The following is a 23899-nucleotide window of genomic DNA, read 5'->3' as shown; positions in this document are numbered from 1 at the left end:
ACAGAAATAGATTTCCTGTGGCTGTTTCAGGGGCGCCAACTGTAGAGTTTAGCATATACTAAAACTTCAAAGTCTCCTTCACCTGAGCTATTCCTCCTCTGCCCTTCCTCCTCCCAGGCAATGTGTGTCATCACTGTCTCTTTCTAAAGACGGAAGCTTCTTGAGAGTAGGAATCATAACTCCCTCCCTGTGCCTGACACCAGCAGGCACCCCAGGAATGTTTGCTGAATGAACATCTGACTTCAAGCATGAGAAGGGCACAAGCCTCGGTAGGAAAGCAAAAGGAATTCAAAAAGAAAAAAATCAACGATCATCTCATAAATGCAACTGATTTGATTTTCATTAATTCCCTTCTAGTTTTTGTGTTCATGTATGTACATCGCTGAAATCAGACTATACCATCTTCTTTATTCTGCACTTTCATCAAATAATAAGTTACAGCACCATGATTATTATAGTGAATTAATTACTTGCTATTCTGTCCTATGGGCATACCATGATTTACTTAATCATTCCATATTTACTTTTCACACCCAATTCTTAATGAATCCATAAATCTAGTTTTCCAGCATGCAGCAGACTAGAGGCAACAAAATGCCAGATTATAGACATGAAGAATGACACTAGGGAACCTTGGCACAGGATCCAGCCAAAGTAAATATTTGCTGATGGATGGATGGACAAATGGATAACAGATGAGTTAACTGTAAGTACAAAAGCAAAGAGCAGCCCAGAGATACGTAAAGTGTCGAAGCCCGGGGCAGTGATGAGCGCTCACTATGGTGGCATGTTAGAACTCGAGCGGACCTTAGAAATAACCTTTGTGCAAGCAAGGAAAGGACCTAAAGAGATGAATGCATTGCCTGAGATCTCACTGTGAGTTAATGGCAGAACAAAGACGTAATGCCACGTGTCCTGATTCCTAGTCTAAAGTCCAAGGGGTTTAAATACCTCATACTCCACTACACCCTCAGCCCACCTACTCATCCCGCACGCTGCCAGTGAAGAAGAAAAGCCGAGGACAGTCACGGCAGGAAAAGAGGGCACCTCTGGAAGCTGGGAACACTGGAAGCTAACTCTTGGGCAACCCTGACTTATGACAGAGCCATAGGCACTTCCTTCCCTTCAGACCGCATGTGGCCTTTGTGAAGCCCGGGGTGAATGCGCTGAGTCTCTGCCAGCCTTTTCTTGTACCTTGATTCCTAGTAAGTGCTCAAGGAATCCTTGTAGGAGAGCTGCAGCTCTTCATGCAGAGGAAATAACGGCTACACGTATGCATGGGCACATGTATTCCATCAGTGTTACACGTGCACACACCTGAATACAAGCACACACACACTTCCCAGGCTGCTGCCTATTTCATTACCACTTAGCTGAGCTCTACTTATTGTGGGTTTTTTTCCTTACAAATTGTATCTGGCTTCTGGCCTGATGTCACTGTTCTCCTAAAGAAAGTCTGAATTTATAGATAGGCATGGGCTCAAAATCTGTAATTTTGCAGCTCCAGGTTTTTGTTTGTTCAAAACCTATGTTGTTTGTTCACTTCGCATTTGAAAAGCAAAGCGTCTAGATTTTGAACTAGAGACAAGATAAGAACGTCCTTGGGTGTCATTCACTTTTCACGGGAAGGGAGAAAAGGTAATGCCCAAGCCTAAGAGATATACAAAAAGGGACCCAAAGGAGGGGAAGTTGGGCCAGATGCTTGAAAAGATCTTGCCTGCCAAGCTGGAGAGCTGGAGCAGACACTTGGCGAAGCCCAGGGGTAAGCAAAGGAGCCCAGAGCAGTGTGGGCCCAGAGCAGCAGCAGACGCTGGCCCAGCAAAGGCAAGCACAAAAGCTCTCTGGAGAGAAGCATCTCCAATTTAGGTCCTCAGAATCCTAACGTCAGCAAAAAATAAGCTCACAACCCCAAATTCCCAAACCTAGACAGAAACAAGCCCCTGTGAAGGGCAGTCATCAAGACCAATGAACAGCACTGTCCTGGCCTGGTCTTTGCCAGAACCACTGTCTCCAGCCAGGCTCCCTCCTGCCTCATCATCCAGCCTGCACATGTCACCATGACTTTCCAGGAGTTTTACAACTTAATTCTTCCGTGACTCCCTTCTATTTACAGAACAAAGCCCAAACCCCTTAGCATGGCACAAAAGGCCCTTCACAAAGGAATTCCAATGTCCCTTTCCAGACTCAGTCTCTTCCCACCCCACATGCCTCACCTAGCCAAACTCCCTACAGCCCGTGCTGCACAGCATCGCCTCCCTGAGTATGCCATTCACTCTCCTGTCTCCATGATTTTGCATTGCTATTCCCTCTTCCTGGAATGTCCTTCCCCATCTTCTCCAAACAACAAACCCCTAGGGCCTTTCCAATAGCAGCATAAATGGCACCTCTTCTCTGAAGGTCCTCAGACTTCCCTAGAGTTAGTCACTGCTGTCATTGATTGCTTTATAATATCCCAGATGGTCACAGAAGACAGAAACCATGTGTTAGTAAATTCTTCAGCATTTAACTCACTGTGGTTACTCAGGACATATTTACTGAGGCAACTACGAATAAATAAAGTGCTTCAGAATCAGCCACACCTAAGTTCAAATCCTGTCACTGTCATTTCCTAGCTTTACAACCTAGGGAAGCTGTTTAACTTCAGAATCTGGAACTGTAAAATTAAAATAGCAAATAGGACAGTGCCCCTTACTAACTACACACCCATGGCAGACATCACTAATCAATCCCTGCACTCTGCCCACTGAGTCCAAACCAGCCCTGAAATCTTCAGTATGGGTTCAAGGCAGTCCCTGTCTTATTTGTGGAGCTGGCGCTTAGCACAAAAGTTACTTCCCATTTTGGTCATGGAGTAAACAAGACACCATGGTTAGTAAAGTACCTGCCCCAAGCAAACTCTCAGTGAGTAGCACTTACCACTATTTTATTTCCTCAAGTCTAAGACTGTTAGACGCCTGCCCATTTAGCACGCTGCGGGAGAGGTGGGCAATGTTACATTAAGTACAAATAAATCATTTGTAAGATACACTCTGATCTCAGAGATTAAAAGGTGGAGAAGATGAGTCTTAGAGCTGAGAAAATGCAGTGAGGTTGAGTGAAAGAACTTCAAGTAGAGATGCTGGGGACCCCAAAAGGCTCTCTGATCTGGGTGCGCCTGCCCACACAGGCCCTGGGCACTTGGCAGTAGGGCAGAAAGCAGGAGGATGTGGTACCACCCAGGGTCCCGGCTGAAGTGCATCTGGGCTGAACACGACCTTGGCCTGCAGCTGAGACACTAGGAGGAAACGTGTTTGCTCTGTGCCCAGCCCCACCTCCAGAAAGAAGACGGCCCTGCCATGGCCCACTGCATTAAGTCTTCACTTTAAAATTGTGGTAAAATATATGTAACAACAAATTTGCCATTTTGACCATATTCTATGTACAATTCGGTGGCACTGATTCTATTCACAGTGTTGTGCCACCAGCACCACTCTCTGATTCCGAAATCATCACCCTGAACAGAAACCCACTAAACAAAGATTCCCCTTTCCTCCTGCTCCCAGCACCTGGCGACCACCATTATCCTTTCTGTAGTTATGAATTCTGGGTACCTCCTATCTGTGGAATTGTACAATTTTTGTCCTTTTATGTCTGAGTTATTTCACTTAGCATGTTTTCAGGGTTCATCCATGTGGTAGCATGTCAGAACTCCATTCCTTTTCATGGCTGAATAATATCCCACTGTATGTGTGTACAGTATTTTGTTTCTTGATTCATCTGTCGGTGGACACTTGGATTGTTTCTGCTTTATAGCTATTGTGTGAATAATGCTGCTCTGAATGGGGGTGTACAGGTATCTGTTTGAGTTCCTGCTTTCAGTTCTTTAGGGTACACTTAGGAGCAGCATCACTGGGTTATATGCTAATTCTACATTTAGCCTTTTGAGGAATTAAGGAATTAAGCATATTGATTTTTAAGAATCCTTGGGGCGCTGCCAGCTAAATGGTTTTGGAAGCAATTCTATGTCTGATGACATCAATTATACTTTTCGGGGGTAGGAAATTTCTGGAGCTTATACCCCACCAAGTGAAGTCAATACTGGTGTCATGCTTCAGAGCACGGGCTTTTGAGACAGAGGACTCCAGCCCTTACCAGCTACACAACTTTGTGTGAGCTCGTCACACTTTCTGGGCCAGTTTCCTCATATGTAAAACGGGGATAACAGTACCTATGCTGTAGGAGTGCTGGCGTAAGTGTGGTGCTGGGCAATCACTACACAGGCATTACTGCTTTTATTACTGACTGTGAAAAACTGTTCTCAAACGCAACTGTGGTGACTGATGACACTGAATGTGTAAGGGTCTGAGATGGGGAGCTTTTGAAGTTCACAAGCTAAATTAGTTTCAGGGTAAAAGCAACAGTCTTAGGAGGGGGTCTCTCTTAGAATCCAAAGAGGTGCGGAGCACTGGGCCAGAGTTACTCACAGGTGAGACAGGGAGGTCACGTCGGCAAAGATGCCCTCTTGGAGGGTGGAGATGTCATTGCCATGCAGCGACCTGAAGAGAGAAGAGGCTGTTGGTGCCTCATCCCAAGACAGAGACTTGGGAACTGATGGAGGGATGGGAGCAGCCCTCCGCTGAGAGGAAGATGGTCCCCAGCTTGGAGACCCCGCCCTGCCGGCCACAAGCAAGGGAGAGGGAACTCCTAATTGTCACAGACCACCCTGCCCCTCAGCCCTTCTGTTGGACCCTGCTTGGGGCTTAATAAATAACTTAGGCACCACTTCTGTTCATAGGACAAATGGACGCGTGCAGGTGTGCACACTGTGCCCTCCCCAACTTGTTTGGAGACCCTGAGGGGGTGGCTTCTTCTCGGTAAGGAAGTTACTAGATGAGCCCTAGGCTGGGGATGAAGAATGGCCCCTGGCCCCGGGCGGGCTGCCAGAGGCCTCAGCACAAGGGTGCAAGGGGCGTGGGGGCGGTCATAACAGGCGTGGCAGAGGGCTTGGACCACCTGCCAAACTTCACATTGGGAATTCTTAAAGAAGGTTCAACTTTCACCATCTGACAGGAGACTCCCGTGTAAATTGTGGATGCCCCCAGACACTGCCCCATCACACACTCCACAAACACAACCTGGGGCAGACAGCAACCCCCTTTTCTCGGATGGCCTTGGCCTCCGTTAGAAACTTGAATGAGAATGGACTAGTTGCCTACTTTGGACACAGTTGGCCCTGCTGGGGCCCCAGACATGGGGACATCTCTGCCCACCAGGTGGGTGACGGGGGCCCTCAGTGGGGCAAGTTCCCCTGGTGGAATGAGGAGTGGGGAGACTCACAGCAGGCGCAGGGAGCGGAGCCCCTGGAAGGCCAGAGGAGGGATGCACTGCAGGGCGTTGTAGCTGAGGATCCTGCAGGAAAGAAGGGGGGGAGGGGGGAGGAGGTGGGCGGGGGCAGGTGGGGGGAGAAAGAAGGGAGGAGGTGGGAGAGGGATTGTTAAGGGGCACCACTTCTCATGGCGATGAGGTGGTCACCATCTTGATTCTGGAGATAGTTTCATAGGTGTGAACATAAATCAAAATGTATCAAATGATACACTTAAAGTATGTGTAGTTTATTATATATTAATTATGCCTCACTAAAGCTACTTTTTAAATAATAACGAGAGAAACGAGATGTTTTTGTCACAGGAAAGGGCTGTTTCCCCTTACAGCTGCCAGCATCACTTAGCCCAGGATTTCTCAGCCTCAGCGCTACTGACCGTCCTTGCTGGAGGCTGTGCTGTGTGTTGTAGGGTGTTTTGCAGCATCCCTGGCCTCTGCCCACGAGATGCCAGTAGCTCCCCCTGCCGTCCTCTGGCTGTGACAACCAGAAATGTTTCAAATATTGTCAAATGCTCGCTGGAGGGCAGAATTACCCCCGGGTGAGAACCACTGCCCGAGACTGTGGCAGTTTCACACACAGGCTTGCAAAGAACAAATGGTCCCTGCCACTCTAGTTCTACAAGGACCAAGTCATTGGCCACTGCTGTTGCCCACGACAGTGAGCCCTGAAGGGCAGTCAGGATGAGACAGAGAGAGAGAGAGGGACAGGAAATCTTCTGTGCTTGGAATATACTGGCCTTTAGATAGTTCAGATGCATGTCTAAGGAAAAATGTCAAGTGACCCCAGACTCATGCATCGTCCCATACATAGAAAAGCACTAAAATTGTTAACGAGATATATATATATGTGTGTGTATGTGTGTGTGTGTGTATATATTTTATATATATATGTGTGTGTGTGTATATATATTTAAGCAGTAACTTTTTGATGCTTGACTACATGTTTTTCTCAGGAAAAAAAGTTCATATGTACCCTGGCTCCTCCCTTAACTCTTCAGAGCAGTTCCTCAGAGCTCTCTCTCTGAAAGCCTGTCTCTTGGGCTATAGGCCTCAGTAAAGTCCCCAAATAAAACTTAAGTCACAACTTTTATGCTGTGCATTTTTCTTTCAGCCAACAGGCTTGTGAAGATTTTGAGATGGGAACCAGTTGATTAGTAGGCCTGGGCAGGTAAGTGCAGGTAGGTAACCTAGAACCAGCATTTCATGGCATTGGGCCCACATTCTGCTCCTGAGAGCCTGACTGGGTCAGGGTCCTGTTTGCTGGCTCTACTATTTGACCACAGCAGAACCTAAAGGAAACTTCTTGGATTCTTGGCACATTATCTGTAAAATGAGGTATTGGAAAGGTGAATGAAATACATTCTTAAGCTCTAGTCAAATATAAGGGAAGCTTGTTAATACTTTCCAATCAATTGCTTGGAATATAATGAAAACAATCATTAAAATATCTTAGAATAGGGGCACAAAAATGTCCAGAGAGTCACTGTTCATAATAGTCCAAAATGGAAACAACTCAAATATCCACCAATAATAAAAGGGATAAGAAAAGTATGGCATGTTCCTACAAAGGAATACTATATAGCAGTGAAAATGCAGATATTACAGCTTCACACACAAGACTACAGCTTCATACAACATGAGTGGTCTCACAAATATAATGGTAAGTAAAAGAAGCCAGACACACAAAATGTATATTCTGTATGATTGAATTTATATAAGAGTCAAAAATGGGCAAACAAACTTCACTGTGTAGAAATGCATATGTAGATGACACTATAAAAACCAAAGTAATGATTATTGAAAAAGTCAAGGTTGGACTGCCTTGTGATGGGGGGAAGGAGGAATAATGATCAGGAAGGGATAGGGGCACTTTTGGGGTGCTAGCTGAGTTCTATTTTTTGTCATAGGTACTTAAACATGTGCTAGTTTTATGATTATTTGTTAAACCATACATTTATATTTTTCTATTTGTCCATATTATGCTGTATTTCATAATAAAAAGTATTTTTTAAAAGTCCTTTCTGCTGGCAGGCCACAGCACACTCCCTGGTGGGTAAGGGAGGCTGCGTGGGATACCTGCCGATGACCAAGGCTTGAAGAAAATCTCAGTGGCCATGGCACAAGCCTGCCCTCCACCCCCCACCACGGGACTCACAGAGTGGTCAGCTGGCTCATGTTGGTGAAGGAGGAATTGCTTAAGGAACTGATCTTGTTGTTACTCAGGTCCCTGAAAAAGACAAAAGCATCAATGTTTAGAGAGAAAGAAGAACTTCCCCCACCCACCCTGGCCATGGCCATCTCCCAGCCAGGAGGAAGAGTGGCTTGACTGGCACTCGGGGCTGGGATGTGGTGGAGAGGGGCACTTGGTTCCCAATTAGCTACAGCCCTTCACTCTGCTCCTTGAACTGCCTCTATGTCCCCAGGGTTTCAGGTCTCCATTTCCTCAACCCCACCCCGCCAAGCAAGTATAGTCTGGCTCCTGCCCCCATCCACCATGGAAATGCTCCCCACGAAGGGCGTTGGCTGCCTCCCAAATGCCAGATCGGGGGGGGGGGGGCGCTCTCCTTCCTCTCTTGCTAGCAGCTTATGTGGGTTCATTCACTTGTCCTCCCTGTAGTCCTATGAGGGAGATAGCAATCCCCTTTTACAAATGAAGGTTCGGGGTCTCAGAAGGATGAAGTGACCCACTCAGGGTCACGCAGCTGGTAGGAGGCCCAGCCAGAGTCAAATCCCAGGCCAAGGTTGGATAAAGAAGTTTGCCATCACTCTCTACTTCTGCTCTGGCTCCTACCTTTGCAAGATAACCCTCATTATCAATAATCATTGGCCTAGAGGGAGGCTTGGGAAGATAGTGTGGGCAGAAGCAGAGTCCAGGAGCCTGGGACAGTGCAATTCCTAGTCATGGCCACTAGGTGGCAAAACAATTCTGTGCACAGATACTCCCAAAAGGATGGGGTGAAATTAAAAAACAGATCTGTCAGATGTGGGGTCTGTAGGGAATTTCAGGGAAGCTGGAGCCACAGTGGCTAATTCCAATGGCCCTCCTATCCTCTGAGGCAGTCCTGAATCCTCAAGCGGCCTGGATACTCACACAAGCTGCAGGTACTTGAAGGTGGACAGCTGCCCTGGAACCAGTGTGAACTGATTCCCGTCCAAGTAGCTACAGGAGAGAACACAGCAGTTAGTGCAGCCATCTCGGCCCCAGGCAGTGCCCGGTGCTGGGAGAACCTTCCCCTGAAGCCAGGCCCTTCTCATTCACTTCCTCTCCCACACGTAGACCACACGATCAGCCCTGAATCACTAATCCAAGGAGAAAATATGGATCTTTCTTAGGCCATTTGGGTAGGTGCCACCCAAAGATTTGGTAGAAGCCACTGAGACATGAAGCTTCTCGTGGCTTCCTTCCCGGGCCCCTGCCTCCTCCCTGTCTCTGGGCACCACCCAGGGCTCAATCCTGGACCCCTGCCCTTCCCTCTCTGCTCTGCAATCTTCCTGGCCAAATAGGTATGATTGGCATGTTAATACCCACCTTCCAGGCCCACCTACCAGGCCATCACCAGCACCCAGGGCCCTCCCTCTACCTGCTGGCCAGGTACCCGAGGCTATCTCAGGGAAGCCCCAGACCCAAACCTGCCCAAATCCTGAGTTCCGTGCTTGCACACTCACACAGGCTTCCCCTGACTCCACCCGCACCACACTCCATGCTCTCAGCCAGGCTCAGGCCCCTGACGGTGAATCTCCAACTCCCCCTGCAGCCAGTCCCGTGACTGACTGCCAACTTCTGCTGCCCTCTGGTCTCTCATCGGTCCCTTTCATTCCACTCTCATGTCCCCCTCTTCCCTCAACCCCAACTGCACACAGGTCCCCATGCCTGGGCTCCTGCGGCAGCCACCTCCTATTCTTCCCACCTTGGCCTCCTGTCTGGTTCCCACTACAGACACTGCCACCCAGTCACTGTCCCTAAAGCCAAGCCCACCAAAACTCCTCCTCAAGCTTCCCAGGATTCCCTGTGTCTACAAGGTAGAGTTTGGGGTTGAAGATGCTATGACCTGCCCTCCCCTGCCCCTTCCCCTCACAAGCCTTCCTTGCTAAGCTGACTGAGCTCTGGGGCTGAAGTCCCAACTGGGCTCCCTGCACAGCCCCACTGATGGCAGCCCTCAGGACACCTCACCCACCCACAAAGATCCAGAGAGCTGAAAATCCAGCTTTACTCCCCTGACCATCACCCTGGGTCCTACAGAGTAACTGCCCACTCCTCTCCTTCCATCCTCTCAGACGCCCCTCCCAGTAGAAACTGAGGCTTAAGTCTCTGAACGTCAGCATCCTCAGTCAAGGGAACCAGGCTGTCCAGGATGTCCCATTATTCCCAGGGTTGCCGGGAAGCACCAAGGAGAGAGTGGGACACATCAGGTTTGCAGAAAATTTGGTAGGGGACACTGCAGGTGAGTCACAGGACAAGGGATGCCATGGTTGGTGTGCTTGTGAAGAAACAATGAATGAAAGAAATACAAACGAAAATCTCATGTGCTCCCCATAGGAAAAGGAAAAGTTTGGCTATGGAGGCCTGGAGGCACCAGTCCCAGGGGCAGGAAGAGTCGGGGACTGACAAAGGCCTTTCCTGTGGAGGGGTTTACTGAAGAAGCCCCGCTCTCCATCCCTCTGTCTGTCACACACAGTCACATCCATGCCCCCATGTGGGCTCAGATGCCAAATCCAGATCAACAAAGACTCAGCACCACGATACCCAGTGTTGATGGGGGGTAGGGGCGGGAAGATGGGCAAGAAGGCTCTTTCCACACATGGCTGGGGGGAGCGCAAAGGAAACAGCTTTTCTGAAAGGTCATCAGGCGAAAGGCAGCAAGGGTCACAACAATGCACCGCTCTTTGAAAAGCAGTTTCACTGAAGGGATGTTCACCTCGGCGCTGCCTATGATAGTGAAAAATTGGAAGCTAAACTATCCAACAAAGGGGGGTTTGTTACATAGATCATAGCAGATTCAAGTGATGGAATATTATAGGGCCAGTAAAAATAAACTTTGTGAGCATTTTCATCACAGAAGGGAATGCTCGTGAGATGATGTGAAGTGGAAAAAGCAATGTTATTCCTAATGTTAAAGGCAGAGCTGAGTTTACTGGGATGAAGCGCTTGCCATGGGCGATCCCTGCTGCCAGGTGACTGCAGGGGGTCATCACAGAGGAGCTCAAAGCCTCCTTGGAACCAGTGTCTCTTGCAAAGCCCTAACTCCAAGCTCTCTGCCAGCTAATGTCTGCCCTTGGTCCTCCTCCCCTCCTGCCCCCAGCTGGGGTTACTCACAGCTCTGAGACGTTCTTGGGGATGCCCTTGGGCAGGGCCTGGAGGTGCTTGTTGCTGCATCGAACCACTGTGTCCAGGCAGGCACATTCCTGGGGGCACTGCGGGCGGGGCAGGCAGCCCCCCTCCTCCTGGCCTGGGGAGGAAGGTACGAAGCCATGTCAGTGAGGGGATAGGCCTTGTCAGGGCCTCCCGCAGCCAGGACCCCGCCCCAGAGGGCCTCCAAACGGAAGCCCCTCACTGACACTCCCTCATGCACCAGTATATTTCCTCTTGGCTACACCCCTCCCCTACCACACCGAAGCCCCTTGGACTTGTTCTGAGGTCAGAATAGGGCTTGGGTCCATCTCTTCCCCTTGAGATCCAAGGTGGAGCCAGGCACAGCAGAGAAAGAGGGTGGCAGCCACACCACTTCCTGAGCACCTAACGTGGTAGACGCTGTATCAAACATAATCTCCTTAGCGATGCAGTGAGGAGGGCCACAGCCACCCCTAGGATGCAAGCACCACGGAGACAGAGATCTGTAGTCTCTTTCTTCTTTGTTCAGAGCAGGGCCTGGCACACAGCAGCCCTCCAAATACATCAGTTGAACGAAGGAGTGAAGGAATGTCTATCTGACTGAGATCTGGAGAGGTTACATAGCTTGCTTAGGTCCAGAGGCTGGTCAGAGGCAACGTGGGGTCTGCATCCAGGTCCAGCTGGCACAGAATCTGAGCTCCTTCTGTCCTGCCATCCTTCACGGGTTCATTTGTTTATTCAATGACTATTACTGAGTGCCTTTGTGTGCCTTCCTCCCTCCCTTCTGACTAGCTACAGGAGAGACAGTAAAGACTCCACAGTCAGAGGTGTAAGGGTGCTAGGAAGCAGGTGACAGTGACTGCTGGTTATGGAGGGTGGTGTGTACAGGTGCCTCGTGATAAGGAGGAACTCAGTGAATCCTCAACATACCTCTCTGGTGGATGTGCTACTATCAGCCCATTTTAGAGATGCAGAAACTAAGGACAGAGTGATTAAGTAAGTTGCCCAACGTCCCCTGTCCTGGAAGAGGGGGAACTAGGACTAGACTCCAAGCTGGCTGCCTCCGGAACCTGCCCACTTGGACCACGACGTTCTACTGCCTCTTGGCAGCAACATCTCAAAAAAGTCACATGCTTTCACTTCTAGGAAGTTATTCTAAGGGGAAAAACCGCATATATGGACAGAATTATCTACCAGGATGCTCCTGGCATGTAAATGCCAAGCAGTTGGGGGGCTGGCTAAATAGACTGTGGTGCCACCAGACAACGGACTGTCATGTTGAAAAGGTGCACAGGCGGAACTGCAAGACTCTACACGTGTCACGCACGTGAACACAAACACACAGCAGAGACCGGGAAGGCCACACGCGGAATGCTGACAGGAGTCACCCAGGGCTGGGGCGGGCTGGGGGTGGGGACTCACCGGTGATCTTTTTATTCTCCTTCTGGATTGTCTGTTATTGTTTTTAGGGCAATGAAGATGTCTCACTTTGTAATAAGAAAAATAGAAAGAAACTTGTTTCTTGGAAAAAAATAATGCTTTCAAAGGAAACTTAATGGCATAAAAAATGGTCAAAATATATAATTCGGTTAAAAAAAACCCTAGCAAGGTATTAGTATATTAAATGATATAAAAATATATTTGTGAGTAATATGGCATTTTGTTTTGTTTGGTTTTGTTTTGTTTTAAAAGCTGGATGCAAAACTGCTCTTAGAGAATCCATTGATTTTGTTTAGAAAAATACCCTGACTGTTATTCTTGGTGAGAAAGTTGAAGCTCCCTACCCAGCACCTCCCTCGCCTGGCCTGGATAGGCCAGCTCTCAGACTGGAGAGAGGATAGGAAGGGCTGAGGAAGGGGGAGACCAGGGGGAAGCAGCAGGGGGCTGAAGTTGAAGGCAAGCAGAGAAGTTCCCTGTGACAAGGCTCAAGAACAGGGACAGCTGGGCCAGGACACAACCTTGCTGTCACCTTTGGTAAAAGTCTGTTTCCAACAGCTGCCTTGTGTGAACGCTCTGTGGGCAACTGAGGGACGGGGCTAGATTCTGCACACAAAGGGAAAGAAGGAAGTGGCCACAGGAGAGAGACTGAGAATACTAAGGAAAGAGGACACGGGTGCCAGAAACCACCGGCATGGGGATGATGGGGGCCCAGAGCAGCCCATTTGCATGTCAGGGACAGGCTGAACCCACAGCCTGGAGCGCTTAGGAAGATCCAGGAGGGAGGTTTCCAGGTGAAACGTACTTATACAAAGAAAATGCACTAAAATGTTAACCCTGGTTTTCTCTGAGTGATGGGCTAATAGGTAATGTTTATTCCCTTCTTTTATCCACATTTCCCCCCTTTTTAAACAATAAGCTCATTACGGCTCTTATAATCACACGGAGACCCCACCCCGTAGAGGCAGGCACAGCCCTGGGTGGGTCTCCTGCTCCTCGCCCCTCCCCATCTGCAGAGCTTCCCCTCCCCACAGGACCCCTTGTCTCAGGGCATGCCCACTCCCCATCCCCCTGGCCTGGCCACCCAGGGGCCCACGAGTTACCTTCCTCACACCTGAAGTCAGGGAAGGCCACGTCCTGCAGGGGAATCTGCCGCAAGAAGTCTGGGTTCTGGCACCTCGGGTTCCCGGTCACGATCTTCCTCTTGCGCAGCCAGTCACCCAGCCAAGCCAGCTGGCAGTTGCAGTTGAAAGGATTGGCCAGGAGGTTTCTGGAAGAGGTGGGTCGTGTGACCATGAAAACACCCGCCAGACTCATTGTCCCAGCTGAGCCATCTCCCGCCCGCTGAGTGCGGGCCACACAGCCACCCAACCCTCTCCCAGACAATCAGCAGTTACCGAGAGACAGTGTTCTAACGCAGAACACCCACGTGTCACAAACTGCAAGGACCTAAACATCCCAAGTGAGACCACGCCTGGGGTGGGGGTGGGGGGCTCCAGGGAACCAGGTGGCTGGTGCCACAGCCCCAGGCCCACCTGCCCTCCAAGGGGCACTTACAGCGTGGAGAGCGCCTGGAGGGTATCGAAGGCCCCGGGGGAGATGGTGGTGATCTGGTTGTCGTAGAGTGACAGGAGGCGAACGTTGCGCAGACCCGTGAAGCTGTCGTTGTGGATGCAGCTGATGCGGTTGTTCCTCAGCATCCTGGGGGGCAGGGGGAGGAGGGGAGAGCCCGCGCTGTGCCCTGCGGACATTCCACCTGCCCTGCACTTTGACTACCAGTGGCCAGTTCACAAAGTCTCCTCTGGGGACGCTGAGCCACAGAGGGAAGCCAGAGCCCTGGAATTCTACACACCTGTGCTCCCCTCCAGACCCTCCCCGGCTTGGAGATGCCTGCCTCTCCATCCTGCCTGCATGGCCCTCATGCCAACCGACTGTTGTCTTCACTCCTTGGATGCCCAGAGCCGCACCAAGCTCCAGGCCATGCTCCACGTCAACACCTAAGACTCTCTTAAAACCTAAATCCAGCTATGTAGATCACTATCCATCCAGCCTAAGGCCCATAGCAGCCTCCAAACTGCCCAAAGAATGGTGTTTAAACTTTTTACTGTGACCTGCAGGAGCCTGTCCAACCTAACCCCAGACAAGCACCTGCCTGCCTCCCCAGGGATGGACACACCCTCAACTCCTCTGTCCTTCGGTCTCCTGCTGGGGCCTGTGTCACCACGCCTTTCCCCGGCTATGATCTCCTTCTAGAATGACCTTCTTCCTCATTTATAGCTGCAAAAGTCTCTGTTCATCCTCAAACACCTGGCTCAATTCCCCTCCCCAGGCAAAACCAAAACCAAGTCTGACACAGAGTAGGCAATTCATGAAAGAAATTTAAATGGTTTAAATTAAAATGACTGAACTACGTGAGGGAGATTAAAAGGTACAAACTTCCAGTTACAAAATAAACGAGTCATGAGGATGAAATGTACAGAAATAACTAAATAAGTAAATGGTGTATGAGCATTCATTTAAAAATGTTCAAACTCACTAGTAATCAAGGACATTTAAGTGATACTGAATTTTTGCCTGCCAAATTACAAAATAATCAAAAATATAATAATAATAGTAACACTCAAAGTTGCCAAGAGGGTGGGAGGATGGGCACTTTAACGCACGGCTGGCAGGAGAAGGACTTGGGACCTCCCGCAAGTGCGCTCGGGGAGATGCGCCCATTCCCTCTAAGGGCCCTTTGTGCTTCCGTTCAGCAGGAATGCCTTTAGGGCTCTGTTGAAAGAATAATAATCCTGGAGGGGCACAGAATTTCATGACAAAGATATTCATCACAGCACTGCTTGTAAAATTAGAAATAGGCCAAATCTCTAATAATTACTGTAATATACAGTCATTCAAAATGATGTAAAAGAAATTGTAAGGATATGTAATGACACTCACATGTTTAAGGAAAAAACAGATTACTAAGTAAGATGTATTCTGGGATTCCATTCAAATATATCTGTGTGTTTGCATGTGTGTATGTGAGTGTATACGTGTATGCACATGCGGGGGAGTGTGTGTGTGTGTGTGTAACTGGAAAGATAGTTGTTTATATCAATAATTAACTGTGGTCTTTTCCACCCAGTGGAGGGGTTATGGGCGTTCCTTCTCCTGTAACTGCACTGTCACCGGGGGGGGGGGGGGGGGGGGGGGCTCTTGCTGGTTCCATCCCAGCACCGGCCCTTCCGCTCTCCTCTGTCCACTCCAAGTCTTCCTCAGAAGGAACCCAAGTGACTGGTTAAATAGCCCACAGTACCTTCTTTCAAGAAATACTAGGCATATATATATAAAAGAATGAGTCAGCCCTCTATGAAGAACCTGCCACACTATATTCACAAGTGAAAAATGCAAGCATGAAAGTGCATAATAAATCCCGTTTGGTAAAACAGACAAAAATTCACAGGAAATCCCTTCATGCACTCATTTTCCTTACACAAATTCCATGATATGTGATCAGAGAACAAATCGATAGCCCTACTTTGGGCTGGGATTTAAATCCAAGCGGGTGGCTTCTAGAGGTATCTGTATAGTAACCACTAGCCACCCGTGGCTATTCAGATTTAAATTAATTAAAATGAAATGAAATTCAAAAGTCAGTGTCTCAGTAGCTCTGGCCACATTTCAAGTGCTCCAGAGCCTCATGTGGCTACCAGACTGGACAGCACAGACGTGCGATGTTTCTGTCACTGTGGCAAGTCTGACTGACAGCACTAAAGGTCTACCTGATCCGCTAGAGAGCGAGTGCCGCCTGGACAGAGAGGGGGGCTCCCTGCAGCATTCTCGGAGGGATGGATGACCCACGATCCCACTCAGTCCTGACGTCTAGAAGCTCTGCCAGGGCTCTGAGTCATGGGGTCCCAAAATCCCAGGGATGGTGGGACATCCCTGCTCCCCCATCTGTACCCACTTAAGTCACCTCTCTAATGTCCCTGCCACCATAACGCTGGCCACTCCTGAACTGAACCCTCATGCTGTGCTCTTGCAGCCTGACCACTGGGCGATGAGCGGGGAGCTCCAGGAGGGCCCATCTCCCCTCATCCCTTCACCAGCCACCAACCCCACACCCGAGGCAACAAGACACAGGGCTCACCACAGTTACCAATGTTGGATTACTTGGTGCATTGCAGCCAGGGTCCTCAGCCTCGCCCCCCTAACTCCTGCAAGCTGGGGCCAGGGGAGAGAGTCTCTCACCCTCCCTCTTCCTTTCCCTTTAATGCAGATGCCCACACTCTGGCTTGGCTTCTGCCTACCGGCCGTGCACCCTGCTCCCGGGCCACACACTCACAGGGTCCTCAGGCCGTCCAAGCCCCGGAACATGCCACTCCGAATGGACTCCAGCTGATTGGCAGTCAGGTGCAGCTCGCTCACTGAGGCTGCACCCTCGAACGCTCCATCTTCAATTTCCGACACCTTGTTGTTGCTCAGATTGCTGGGAGAGGATGATGGAGTTTAGGAAACCCCCTCCTACACCCACCTCCTGTGCACGGAGCCCTGCCCCCACAGAAGCTACCCCACAACCAGTATCTCCCTTCCCATCCTGACCAGCGTCCTGATCGCACCTCCCCGCTCATGGGTAACTCACATTTTCTTCAGATGGGTGAGTTTTTTAAACATCCCCGTGGCCTCCAGGATGGAAATCTCATTGTTGTTTAATCGTCTGTAAGAGGCAATGAAAGGAACTTACACATCGTAAATGACAGACATTCAAGTATCTTCCAAACTGAGACTATCTAGGACTCAGACAAAGGGGACTCCCAGAAGAATTTCTCTGGCAAGCGAACTGATCCTATTTCAAAGGAAGGCTGGGCCAACTGTGGGGGGTGAATGGGGATATTTTAAACATTAAAAATGCCGTGAAAATTTACATACCTAAACAACAGGCATGAGGAAGTGTCCAGTGCACAAGCATATACATGTGCACAAATTTATATTTTTAGAGAAAGAAGAATAATAAAGAATAGCTTAAGCTACAACTTGAGCTGATGGAATTGGGTCCCCCAAAGAAGACAAAGGCGTGATTAAGAGAAGCCGTCCATGGAGGTTCAGGCTGGTGGCCTGCCCTGGGTGCCAGAGACTGCCTCCAGGGGCATGTAGGGCCAGGAGTCAGAAACAGAGGGGCGGCTTCCTGCCGGAGCCAGCAGCTGCCATGCTTCCGGGGTGGGGTCTCCAGTGGTCCCCAAATAGAGCTGAACCAGAGGAAAACTCCGGGGGAGGCCCAGGAGGGTCAGTGGGAGCTGGAGGCAGGTGATGGTGAGGGGCGGCTGGGGGCCCTCACAGCTCGGCTGTGGCCTGGGGGATGCGCTCAGGGATCTTGGTGAGCTTCAGGCCGGAGCACTCCACCATGCTGGCCTCGCAGCGGCACTTGTGGGGACAGACCACGTCGCTATTGCATTCGCTGTTCAGCTGGTAATCCTCCGTGCCTGTGGCGAGAGGGTGAGAGCCAAGGGCTGAGGGGCTCCACACAGCCCTACCCAGCCCAGGGTCTCCCAGGCACCCCCGGCCTGCCACCCCAGCCCCCTGCCCACCCCCTGCCACAGTCCCACTCAGGCTGGCCTTGGTCTCCCGCCTACCTGGAATGAAGTACTGCTCTTTTGCTGGGGAGAGAAGCAGAAACACTACAATGCTGGGATCGTCCAGAACAGGTAGGAACAGCCCAGGCCCCTGCCCTGCTGCCCATGGGAGCCACCCCAGGAATGTGACTGGGGTTGCAAATCAGGGCCCCAGAGCTCCCCAACCCAGCCCCGGTGTGGAGAAGTCCTTGCTACAGAGCACAGATGTTCCTTGCCCAGGCCGATGCCCGAGTAAACCTCTCTCAGGGAGCACCAAAGCCATGGGACTATCCCCATGCAATGGCACAGGTGGGGACAGACTAGTATCTGGGCTCAAAAGCTGATCTGCACTGTCCCCAGCCAGCTGCAGTGTCTGCTGCCCCAGAGCCTGGAGGAAGCAACCATTCCTCTGAGGAGGGTTCCCGGGACTCCTGAGGGTCTTAAAAGGCTTAAAAGCAGCTCCATGAAGGAGAACTGGCCTGGAAGTAGAGGAACCTGGGTCCTTGCCAGTCTTCTCTGGGGGGCCTTCAGCAAGCTCTCCCTCCTCCCCAGGCCTCAGGCTGCGACTTGTAGATCCAAGTCTACAATGGGGGGCCTACACCCTCCAGCGCAGGCCCAGAGTGGCCCAGGGCACCCATGTGGGAGCCACCCAGAAACATCCTGGGTCCCTGAGCAGAGTGAGGGCGGGCGGGCAGCTACCTGAGCACCGGAATTTCTTGCTCTTGATCTGCCCGATGCGCTTGTTGGCAAGGCGCCGGGGGCTGGCGCAGCGGGCCCCGCTCGTCTCGATGGGGTTGGTGCGCAGGAAGTCCGCCAGCCACTTGAGGTTACAGTCACAGATGAAAGGGTTCTGGGCCAGATGCCTGTCCGAAGGGGGCAGATCAGGGATCAGAGAAAAGGCTGCACACTCATGCTGACCACTTGGATGTGGCCTCGCAGCTTGCTCGTGGCCAGAGCCCACCCAGCCCTGGGGAGAAATGCACCACCTGGGTACATGACTTGGGGTCACCCGCCACCTACAGAGAAGTCTTGCCAGAACATGGCAGTGGGGATGGACCTCCACAGCCTGGGGCTTCCAGCTCTCCCTTCAAGATTCACTCTGTCCCCTCCCCTCTCCTCTAATCACCCATCCATCCCTCAACCCTGCGACAAACATGAGTGGAGGCAGAAGTCACCTAGAGGCTAGCCAAGGCATCCTTGTCTTTCCAATGGCAAGGTGACAGTAGGGGCATTAAAACTCAAGGTGGTCAGCACTCAGAGGCCTTTGGACCCCCGGTGCCATGAGTACTGGACTGTGGCCTCCCTGTGGCCTCGGGCAGTGGCAGCCTCTCTCTCACAGCCTGTCAGGAAAGGGACGGGGCCAGAGTGGCAAGGCTGGGCCTGCAGCTGGGGTAGGAGGTCTCAAAGTGTCTGCTGTGGTCCCTCAGCTTTCTAGGGAATCTCCGTTTCCACCCCAGGCCATAAAGGCTGCCTCCCCTCAACCACTTCACAGGCTGTCTCTTGACACAGGGAAACTCAGGAGCATCACTGAGTAGCTACTTATTGGCAAACCATTCAGATTTTCTTGCCAGCTGCCTGCGTTACCAGTAGGATAAATGTGAGGAGGAGGCAGCTGACAGGGGACACCAGCTGAGGGAACGTAGGTCACTGTAGGCTTGCTCGCTTGTGTCTGGGTCACCGCCACCCTGCATGCCCTGCTTTCCACACCAAGACAGCCAAGGAAGAGAAACTCAGCAACTGTCTTGGCTACTGTACCCAAGAGCCAATGCTTCTGCATGGGAGTACGGAGAGACAGAGCAGGGACCAGCTGAGAGGACTCACATGCCACTGCCACTTTTCCTCCAACTAATGCCATCAGTTCAGGTCCTCTACTTACTGGCCTCAGCCCAGCCTTGGGGTTTCAGAGCTCTCCAAGCAGAGGCGTGAGCCCTTACCCAGAGTCTGTGCTCAGCTCAGCTCAGACCTTGGCTGCTCTCTCTCCATCTGACACCTCCTGGGCTCTGCCCTCTGGCCGCTGGTCAGGATGCTTGGTGAGAGCCTTCCCTGCCCGGCTGTCCCTGCCACTCCCCTTTGCAGCGCCCCCCTCAATTTCCTGCCTGAGTCTTGGCTCCTCTCAGCTCCACCAAGTGAGCCAGACCTCTCCCGCACCTTCTGCACCCAGTTCAACATTTGTTTCCCAATTTAAACTGCCAATTTGCACAGAGAAGATGTGTTTGCTGACTCCCCAGGGCAGAGTTCGTAGCTAATCTAAAATAAACAGGATCCAAGGATTGCTCTGGGATCTTTCCAGCCACCCATGCACATCTGTCTGTGCCTTAATGCCCAGACTCTGCCTGAACGAACTGCTTCCCTGTATCACAATCTTGGCAGAAAACTCAGTTTACAATCAACTCAATTCTGTTGTTTAGGCATGTATTAAAATGTCTAAGGGGTGCAGAGTAGAATACATCCTTTTTAAGAACAGTCTATTTGCGTCAAAAGCAACCTATAAAACTTAAACCACCCATAGAGGCAAGTCGCTTCTATATAAACTTAAGTATTTGACATAAAGTAGAATTTTTAGCAGTGATAAAGAGTAGGGAATAGGGGAGAGAAAATGCTCAGAAGGTAGAAAAAAAAAACATGTTTGGGAAAAGATAATCATCTTAAAGGCACATCCAGAAATAGGCTGCACCTATGGCCAGACAGTTATCTCCATGGACATTTCTGATAGCAGAAGGTAGGAGAGAATTCTGATTCCCAGTCTTTCTTGGAATACGGATTAAGAAGTCACAACTTAGGGGGAAGTATAGCTCAGTGGTAGAGCATGTGCTTAGCATGCACAAGGTCCTGGGTTTAAACCCCAGTACCGTCATTTTTTTTTTAAATAATAAATAAATAAGCAAACCTAGTTACCAATCCCCCCAAAAACAAAACAAAGCAAGACAATAAAAAGTGACATTTAAAAAGAAAAAAAAAGAAGTTGTTGCAACTAAAAATCTTTTGGGGCAAATGCTCAACATCATTAGTCACATTAAACCCAAAATGAGCAACTCCGTCACCCTCTCCAGGATGGCTACCCTCAAAGAGAAAAACGATTCCAAGTGTGGTCAAGGATGTAAAGAAATTGCAACCTTTATCACATTGCTGGTAGGAATGCAAAGTGGGGCAACCACTTTGGAAAACAGTGGCAGTTTCTTCAATAGTTAAATGTAAATTTCCCATGTGATCCAGAAATTCAAGAGAAATGAAAACATTTCTCCTCATAAAGGTGTGTAAGCACATATTCACAGCAGCATTATTCATAATGGCCCCAAAGTGGGAATGATTCAAAATGTCCATCAACTAAGAAGGATAAACAAAATGTGCATACAATGGAAAATTATTTGGCAATAAAAAGGAACAAAGTACTTAACCATACCGCAACATGAAGGAACCTCAAAAACATTACGCTAAGCAAAAGAAATCAGTCACAAGTGGTGATAGATCATATGATTCCATTTTTATGAAATGTTCAGAAAAGGCAAATCTATGGAGACAGAAATTAGATTAGTGGTTGCCTGGAGATGGACTGGAAATAGGGATTGATTGCAATTGGGCACAAGGGATTTTTGGAGGGTAATGGAAATGTTCTAAAATTGGATTGTGGTGATAGCTGAACAACTGTAAGTTTATTAAAAATCATTGAATTGTACACTCAGAACAGTTGAATTTTATGGTATGTAAGTTATACTTCATTCAAGCTTAAAAAACTTTTTTTAGTCTCTTGGGGCAAGTAAAACTGCAAAAACAATGCTGTGAGACAAGGCCCTCAGCCACAGATCTTGGACCTATGAACAAATCAGGCAAGACTTGGTGAGTTTAAATCTGCTCAGATCTGATAGGAGACTCAGCAAGGGGTTTAACCATCTGAGGCTGTAATAAGAATATCTGATCATACCTCAGATTTGCATTTCTTTTATTCTTGTTCCAAATTGTACTTGTACTTTGGTTGTTAATATATAATAGTTGTTCAGGGAAGTTCACTTTTACTTACAGCCTTAAATAATGAGGTCTATTCTTAGGGAAGAAGCATAATTGAGGGGCAAGCTAACTAATTTCTCAGTGACAGAGACCAAATCCCTGCTCTGCAAGATGCTATGTGAGCTTGGGTGAGTCAAGTCACGTAACTGCCCTCCACCTCAGTTGCCTTATAAGTAAGGCAGGAATGATACCCACATAGGTTGCTGTAAGTATTAAGTAAAAAATCACACCCAGTGGACAGTGGCCTGGCCTTCAGTATTAAACAGCGATGATACTGTTGTCAGTATCACTTCTATTACTATCTCATCTATATGAAAACTTCCTGCTCTAACATTCTGCCCCAGCTTTCAGCCCTACTACCACCTTGGTGGCAGTGGCCAAGATCTCGGGTACAGGGTCTAGGAGGGCAGAAGCACTCCTGAAATCCAGCCAGGTAAATGGACACAGAGGCCACCCCCAGTGAACACAATCCATTGGATGTATTCATTCTTTTTCCACCTTGAAAGGGAGAAGCTCCTCACATGAGACCCTCAGCCCCATTCCCCATTCCCAAGGCTCTCCTGCATATGTGTCCCCAGCCCTGAAATAATCTGCTCAGTGCATCTCTCTCGGATGTTCTGCCAGCTTCTGTAAAATAACCCACCTTGCCAATGTCTCCCTGTGACCTCTAATTTCACATACTTGGCACGATTTCCCCACGGTGCTCCCTCTCCCCCTCCCTGGCTAAGTAAATTAATTAGCAGGAGTGGGCTGCAGGCAGGTGCGTGGGCCTTAATGAGTTTGTCTTCATGGCTGACATCCCTAATGATTTGCAGGGTCCTCAGGGAGCAGGAGTTGTGCACTCTACTCTGCTTGCTTCGCACCCATCCCAGCACCCCATGACAAACTCATGTGACGGAGAGCCCTGCCCAGCAGGTAAACAATGGCAGGGATGGCAACAACAACAATGGCCATAATAACATTAATAATAAATGCTCATCAAGCACGCATCACAGGACCCGCAGGTCAGCACATCAAGTCAAACTGCAGGCTCGAAACTAAAGATGTGGAATGGAGTGCCTGAGTTTAACTGAAGAGTAGAAGAGGAGAAGTCCCCCTACACAGAAGCATTCCAGCTAAAGGACAAGGGCTCTTTTTTTAAAGCATAACTGCAACAGTACTGTCAACTGAAGAAGTGATGTTAGAATTCACATGTCACCATCTCCGGATCCCCAGTGAATGAGTGGGGTCTGGGCATTGAAATCAATGGCTGTGTTTATTACAAAAAGAGAGACAACCAGATATCATCAGCCTCCTGCTGAAAGTACATGATACTGACTACGAACTCATCTTGCCAGAAAAAGAAAAAATACCTGAACCTGATACAAGCTTGTAGATGAAATTTTCTATCTGTAGGATATAGAGAGACTAGAGGAACATGTGAAACTGTACCACGGAGGATGCAATCAGCAAATCCAGACTGGGACACTGTGGATACAAAGTAAAGCAATGTCTTCAGTGAATAAAGTACAAGGGAAAAGGAGATGGAGAGGATACTAGTACCAGCTAATTGTGATGTGCAGGCCTTTGTTTATGAGGGGATCTTAAAATGCTCTATTTTTAAATTTTTTTAATTTTTATACAATTTTTGGGTTACTTTCCATTTACAGTTATTACAAAATATTGGCTATGTTCCCCGTGTTGTACAATACATCCTTGAGCCTATCTTACACCCAGTAGTTTACATCTCCCACTCCCCACCCCTCTATTACTCCCACTCTCCTCTCCCCACTGGTAACCACTAGCTGTTCTCCATATCTGTAAGTCTGCTTCTTTTTTGTTATATTTACTAGTTTGTTGTAATTTTTAGATTCCACATATAAGTTATATCATACAGAATTTATCTTTCTCTGTCTGACTTATTTCACGTAGCATAAAGCCCTCCAAGTCCATCCATGTTGCTGCAAGTGGCAAAATTTCATTCTTTTTTGTGGCTGAGTAGTATTCCATTGTGTGTGCGCGCACGTGTGTGTGTGTGTTATACCATATCCTCTTTATTCATTCATATGTTGATGGACATTGATGGACATTGATGGACATTTAGCAGATGAATATGCTTCCATATCTTGGCAATTGTAAACAATGCTGCTATGAATGTTCGGGTGAATGCATCTCTTCAAATTAGTGGGGTTTTTTGTTT

General features: G+C 49.1%; 1 protein-coding gene across 2 annotated transcripts in view; it reads right to left on the bottom strand.

Annotated features, from left to right (window-relative positions):
• Positions 1-23899, bottom strand: part of SLIT1 (slit guidance ligand 1) — a 176875-nt gene that overhangs the window by 18862 nt on the left and 134114 nt on the right. For both annotated transcript variants that reach the window (XM_032491187.1, XM_014559639.2), the window contains exons 14-25: positions 18418-18581; positions 17740-17763; positions 17445-17589; positions 16752-16826; positions 16455-16598; positions 13685-13828; positions 13231-13397; positions 10676-10808; positions 8453-8521; positions 7517-7588; positions 5317-5388; positions 4464-4535 (exon numbers count right to left, since the gene is read on the bottom strand). In XM_032491187.1, coding sequence (XP_032347078.1) covers positions 4464-4535; positions 5317-5388; positions 7517-7588; positions 8453-8521; positions 10676-10808; positions 13231-13397; positions 13685-13828; positions 16455-16598; positions 16752-16826; positions 17445-17589; positions 17740-17763; positions 18418-18581 — 1281 coding nt within the window. The remainder of the gene's footprint in view (positions 1-4463; positions 4536-5316; positions 5389-7516; positions 7589-8452; positions 8522-10675; positions 10809-13230; positions 13398-13684; positions 13829-16454; positions 16599-16751; positions 16827-17444; positions 17590-17739; positions 17764-18417; positions 18582-23899) is intronic.

The sequence above is a fragment of the Camelus ferus genome, chromosome 11 (assembly GCF_009834535.1).
Source record: "Camelus ferus isolate YT-003-E chromosome 11, BCGSAC_Cfer_1.0, whole genome shotgun sequence".
Taxonomy (NCBI): domain Eukaryota; kingdom Metazoa; phylum Chordata; class Mammalia; order Artiodactyla; family Camelidae; genus Camelus; species Camelus ferus.
The sequence above is the reverse complement of the archived record's forward strand: the minus strand, read 5'-3'. Positions and strand labels throughout refer to the sequence as shown.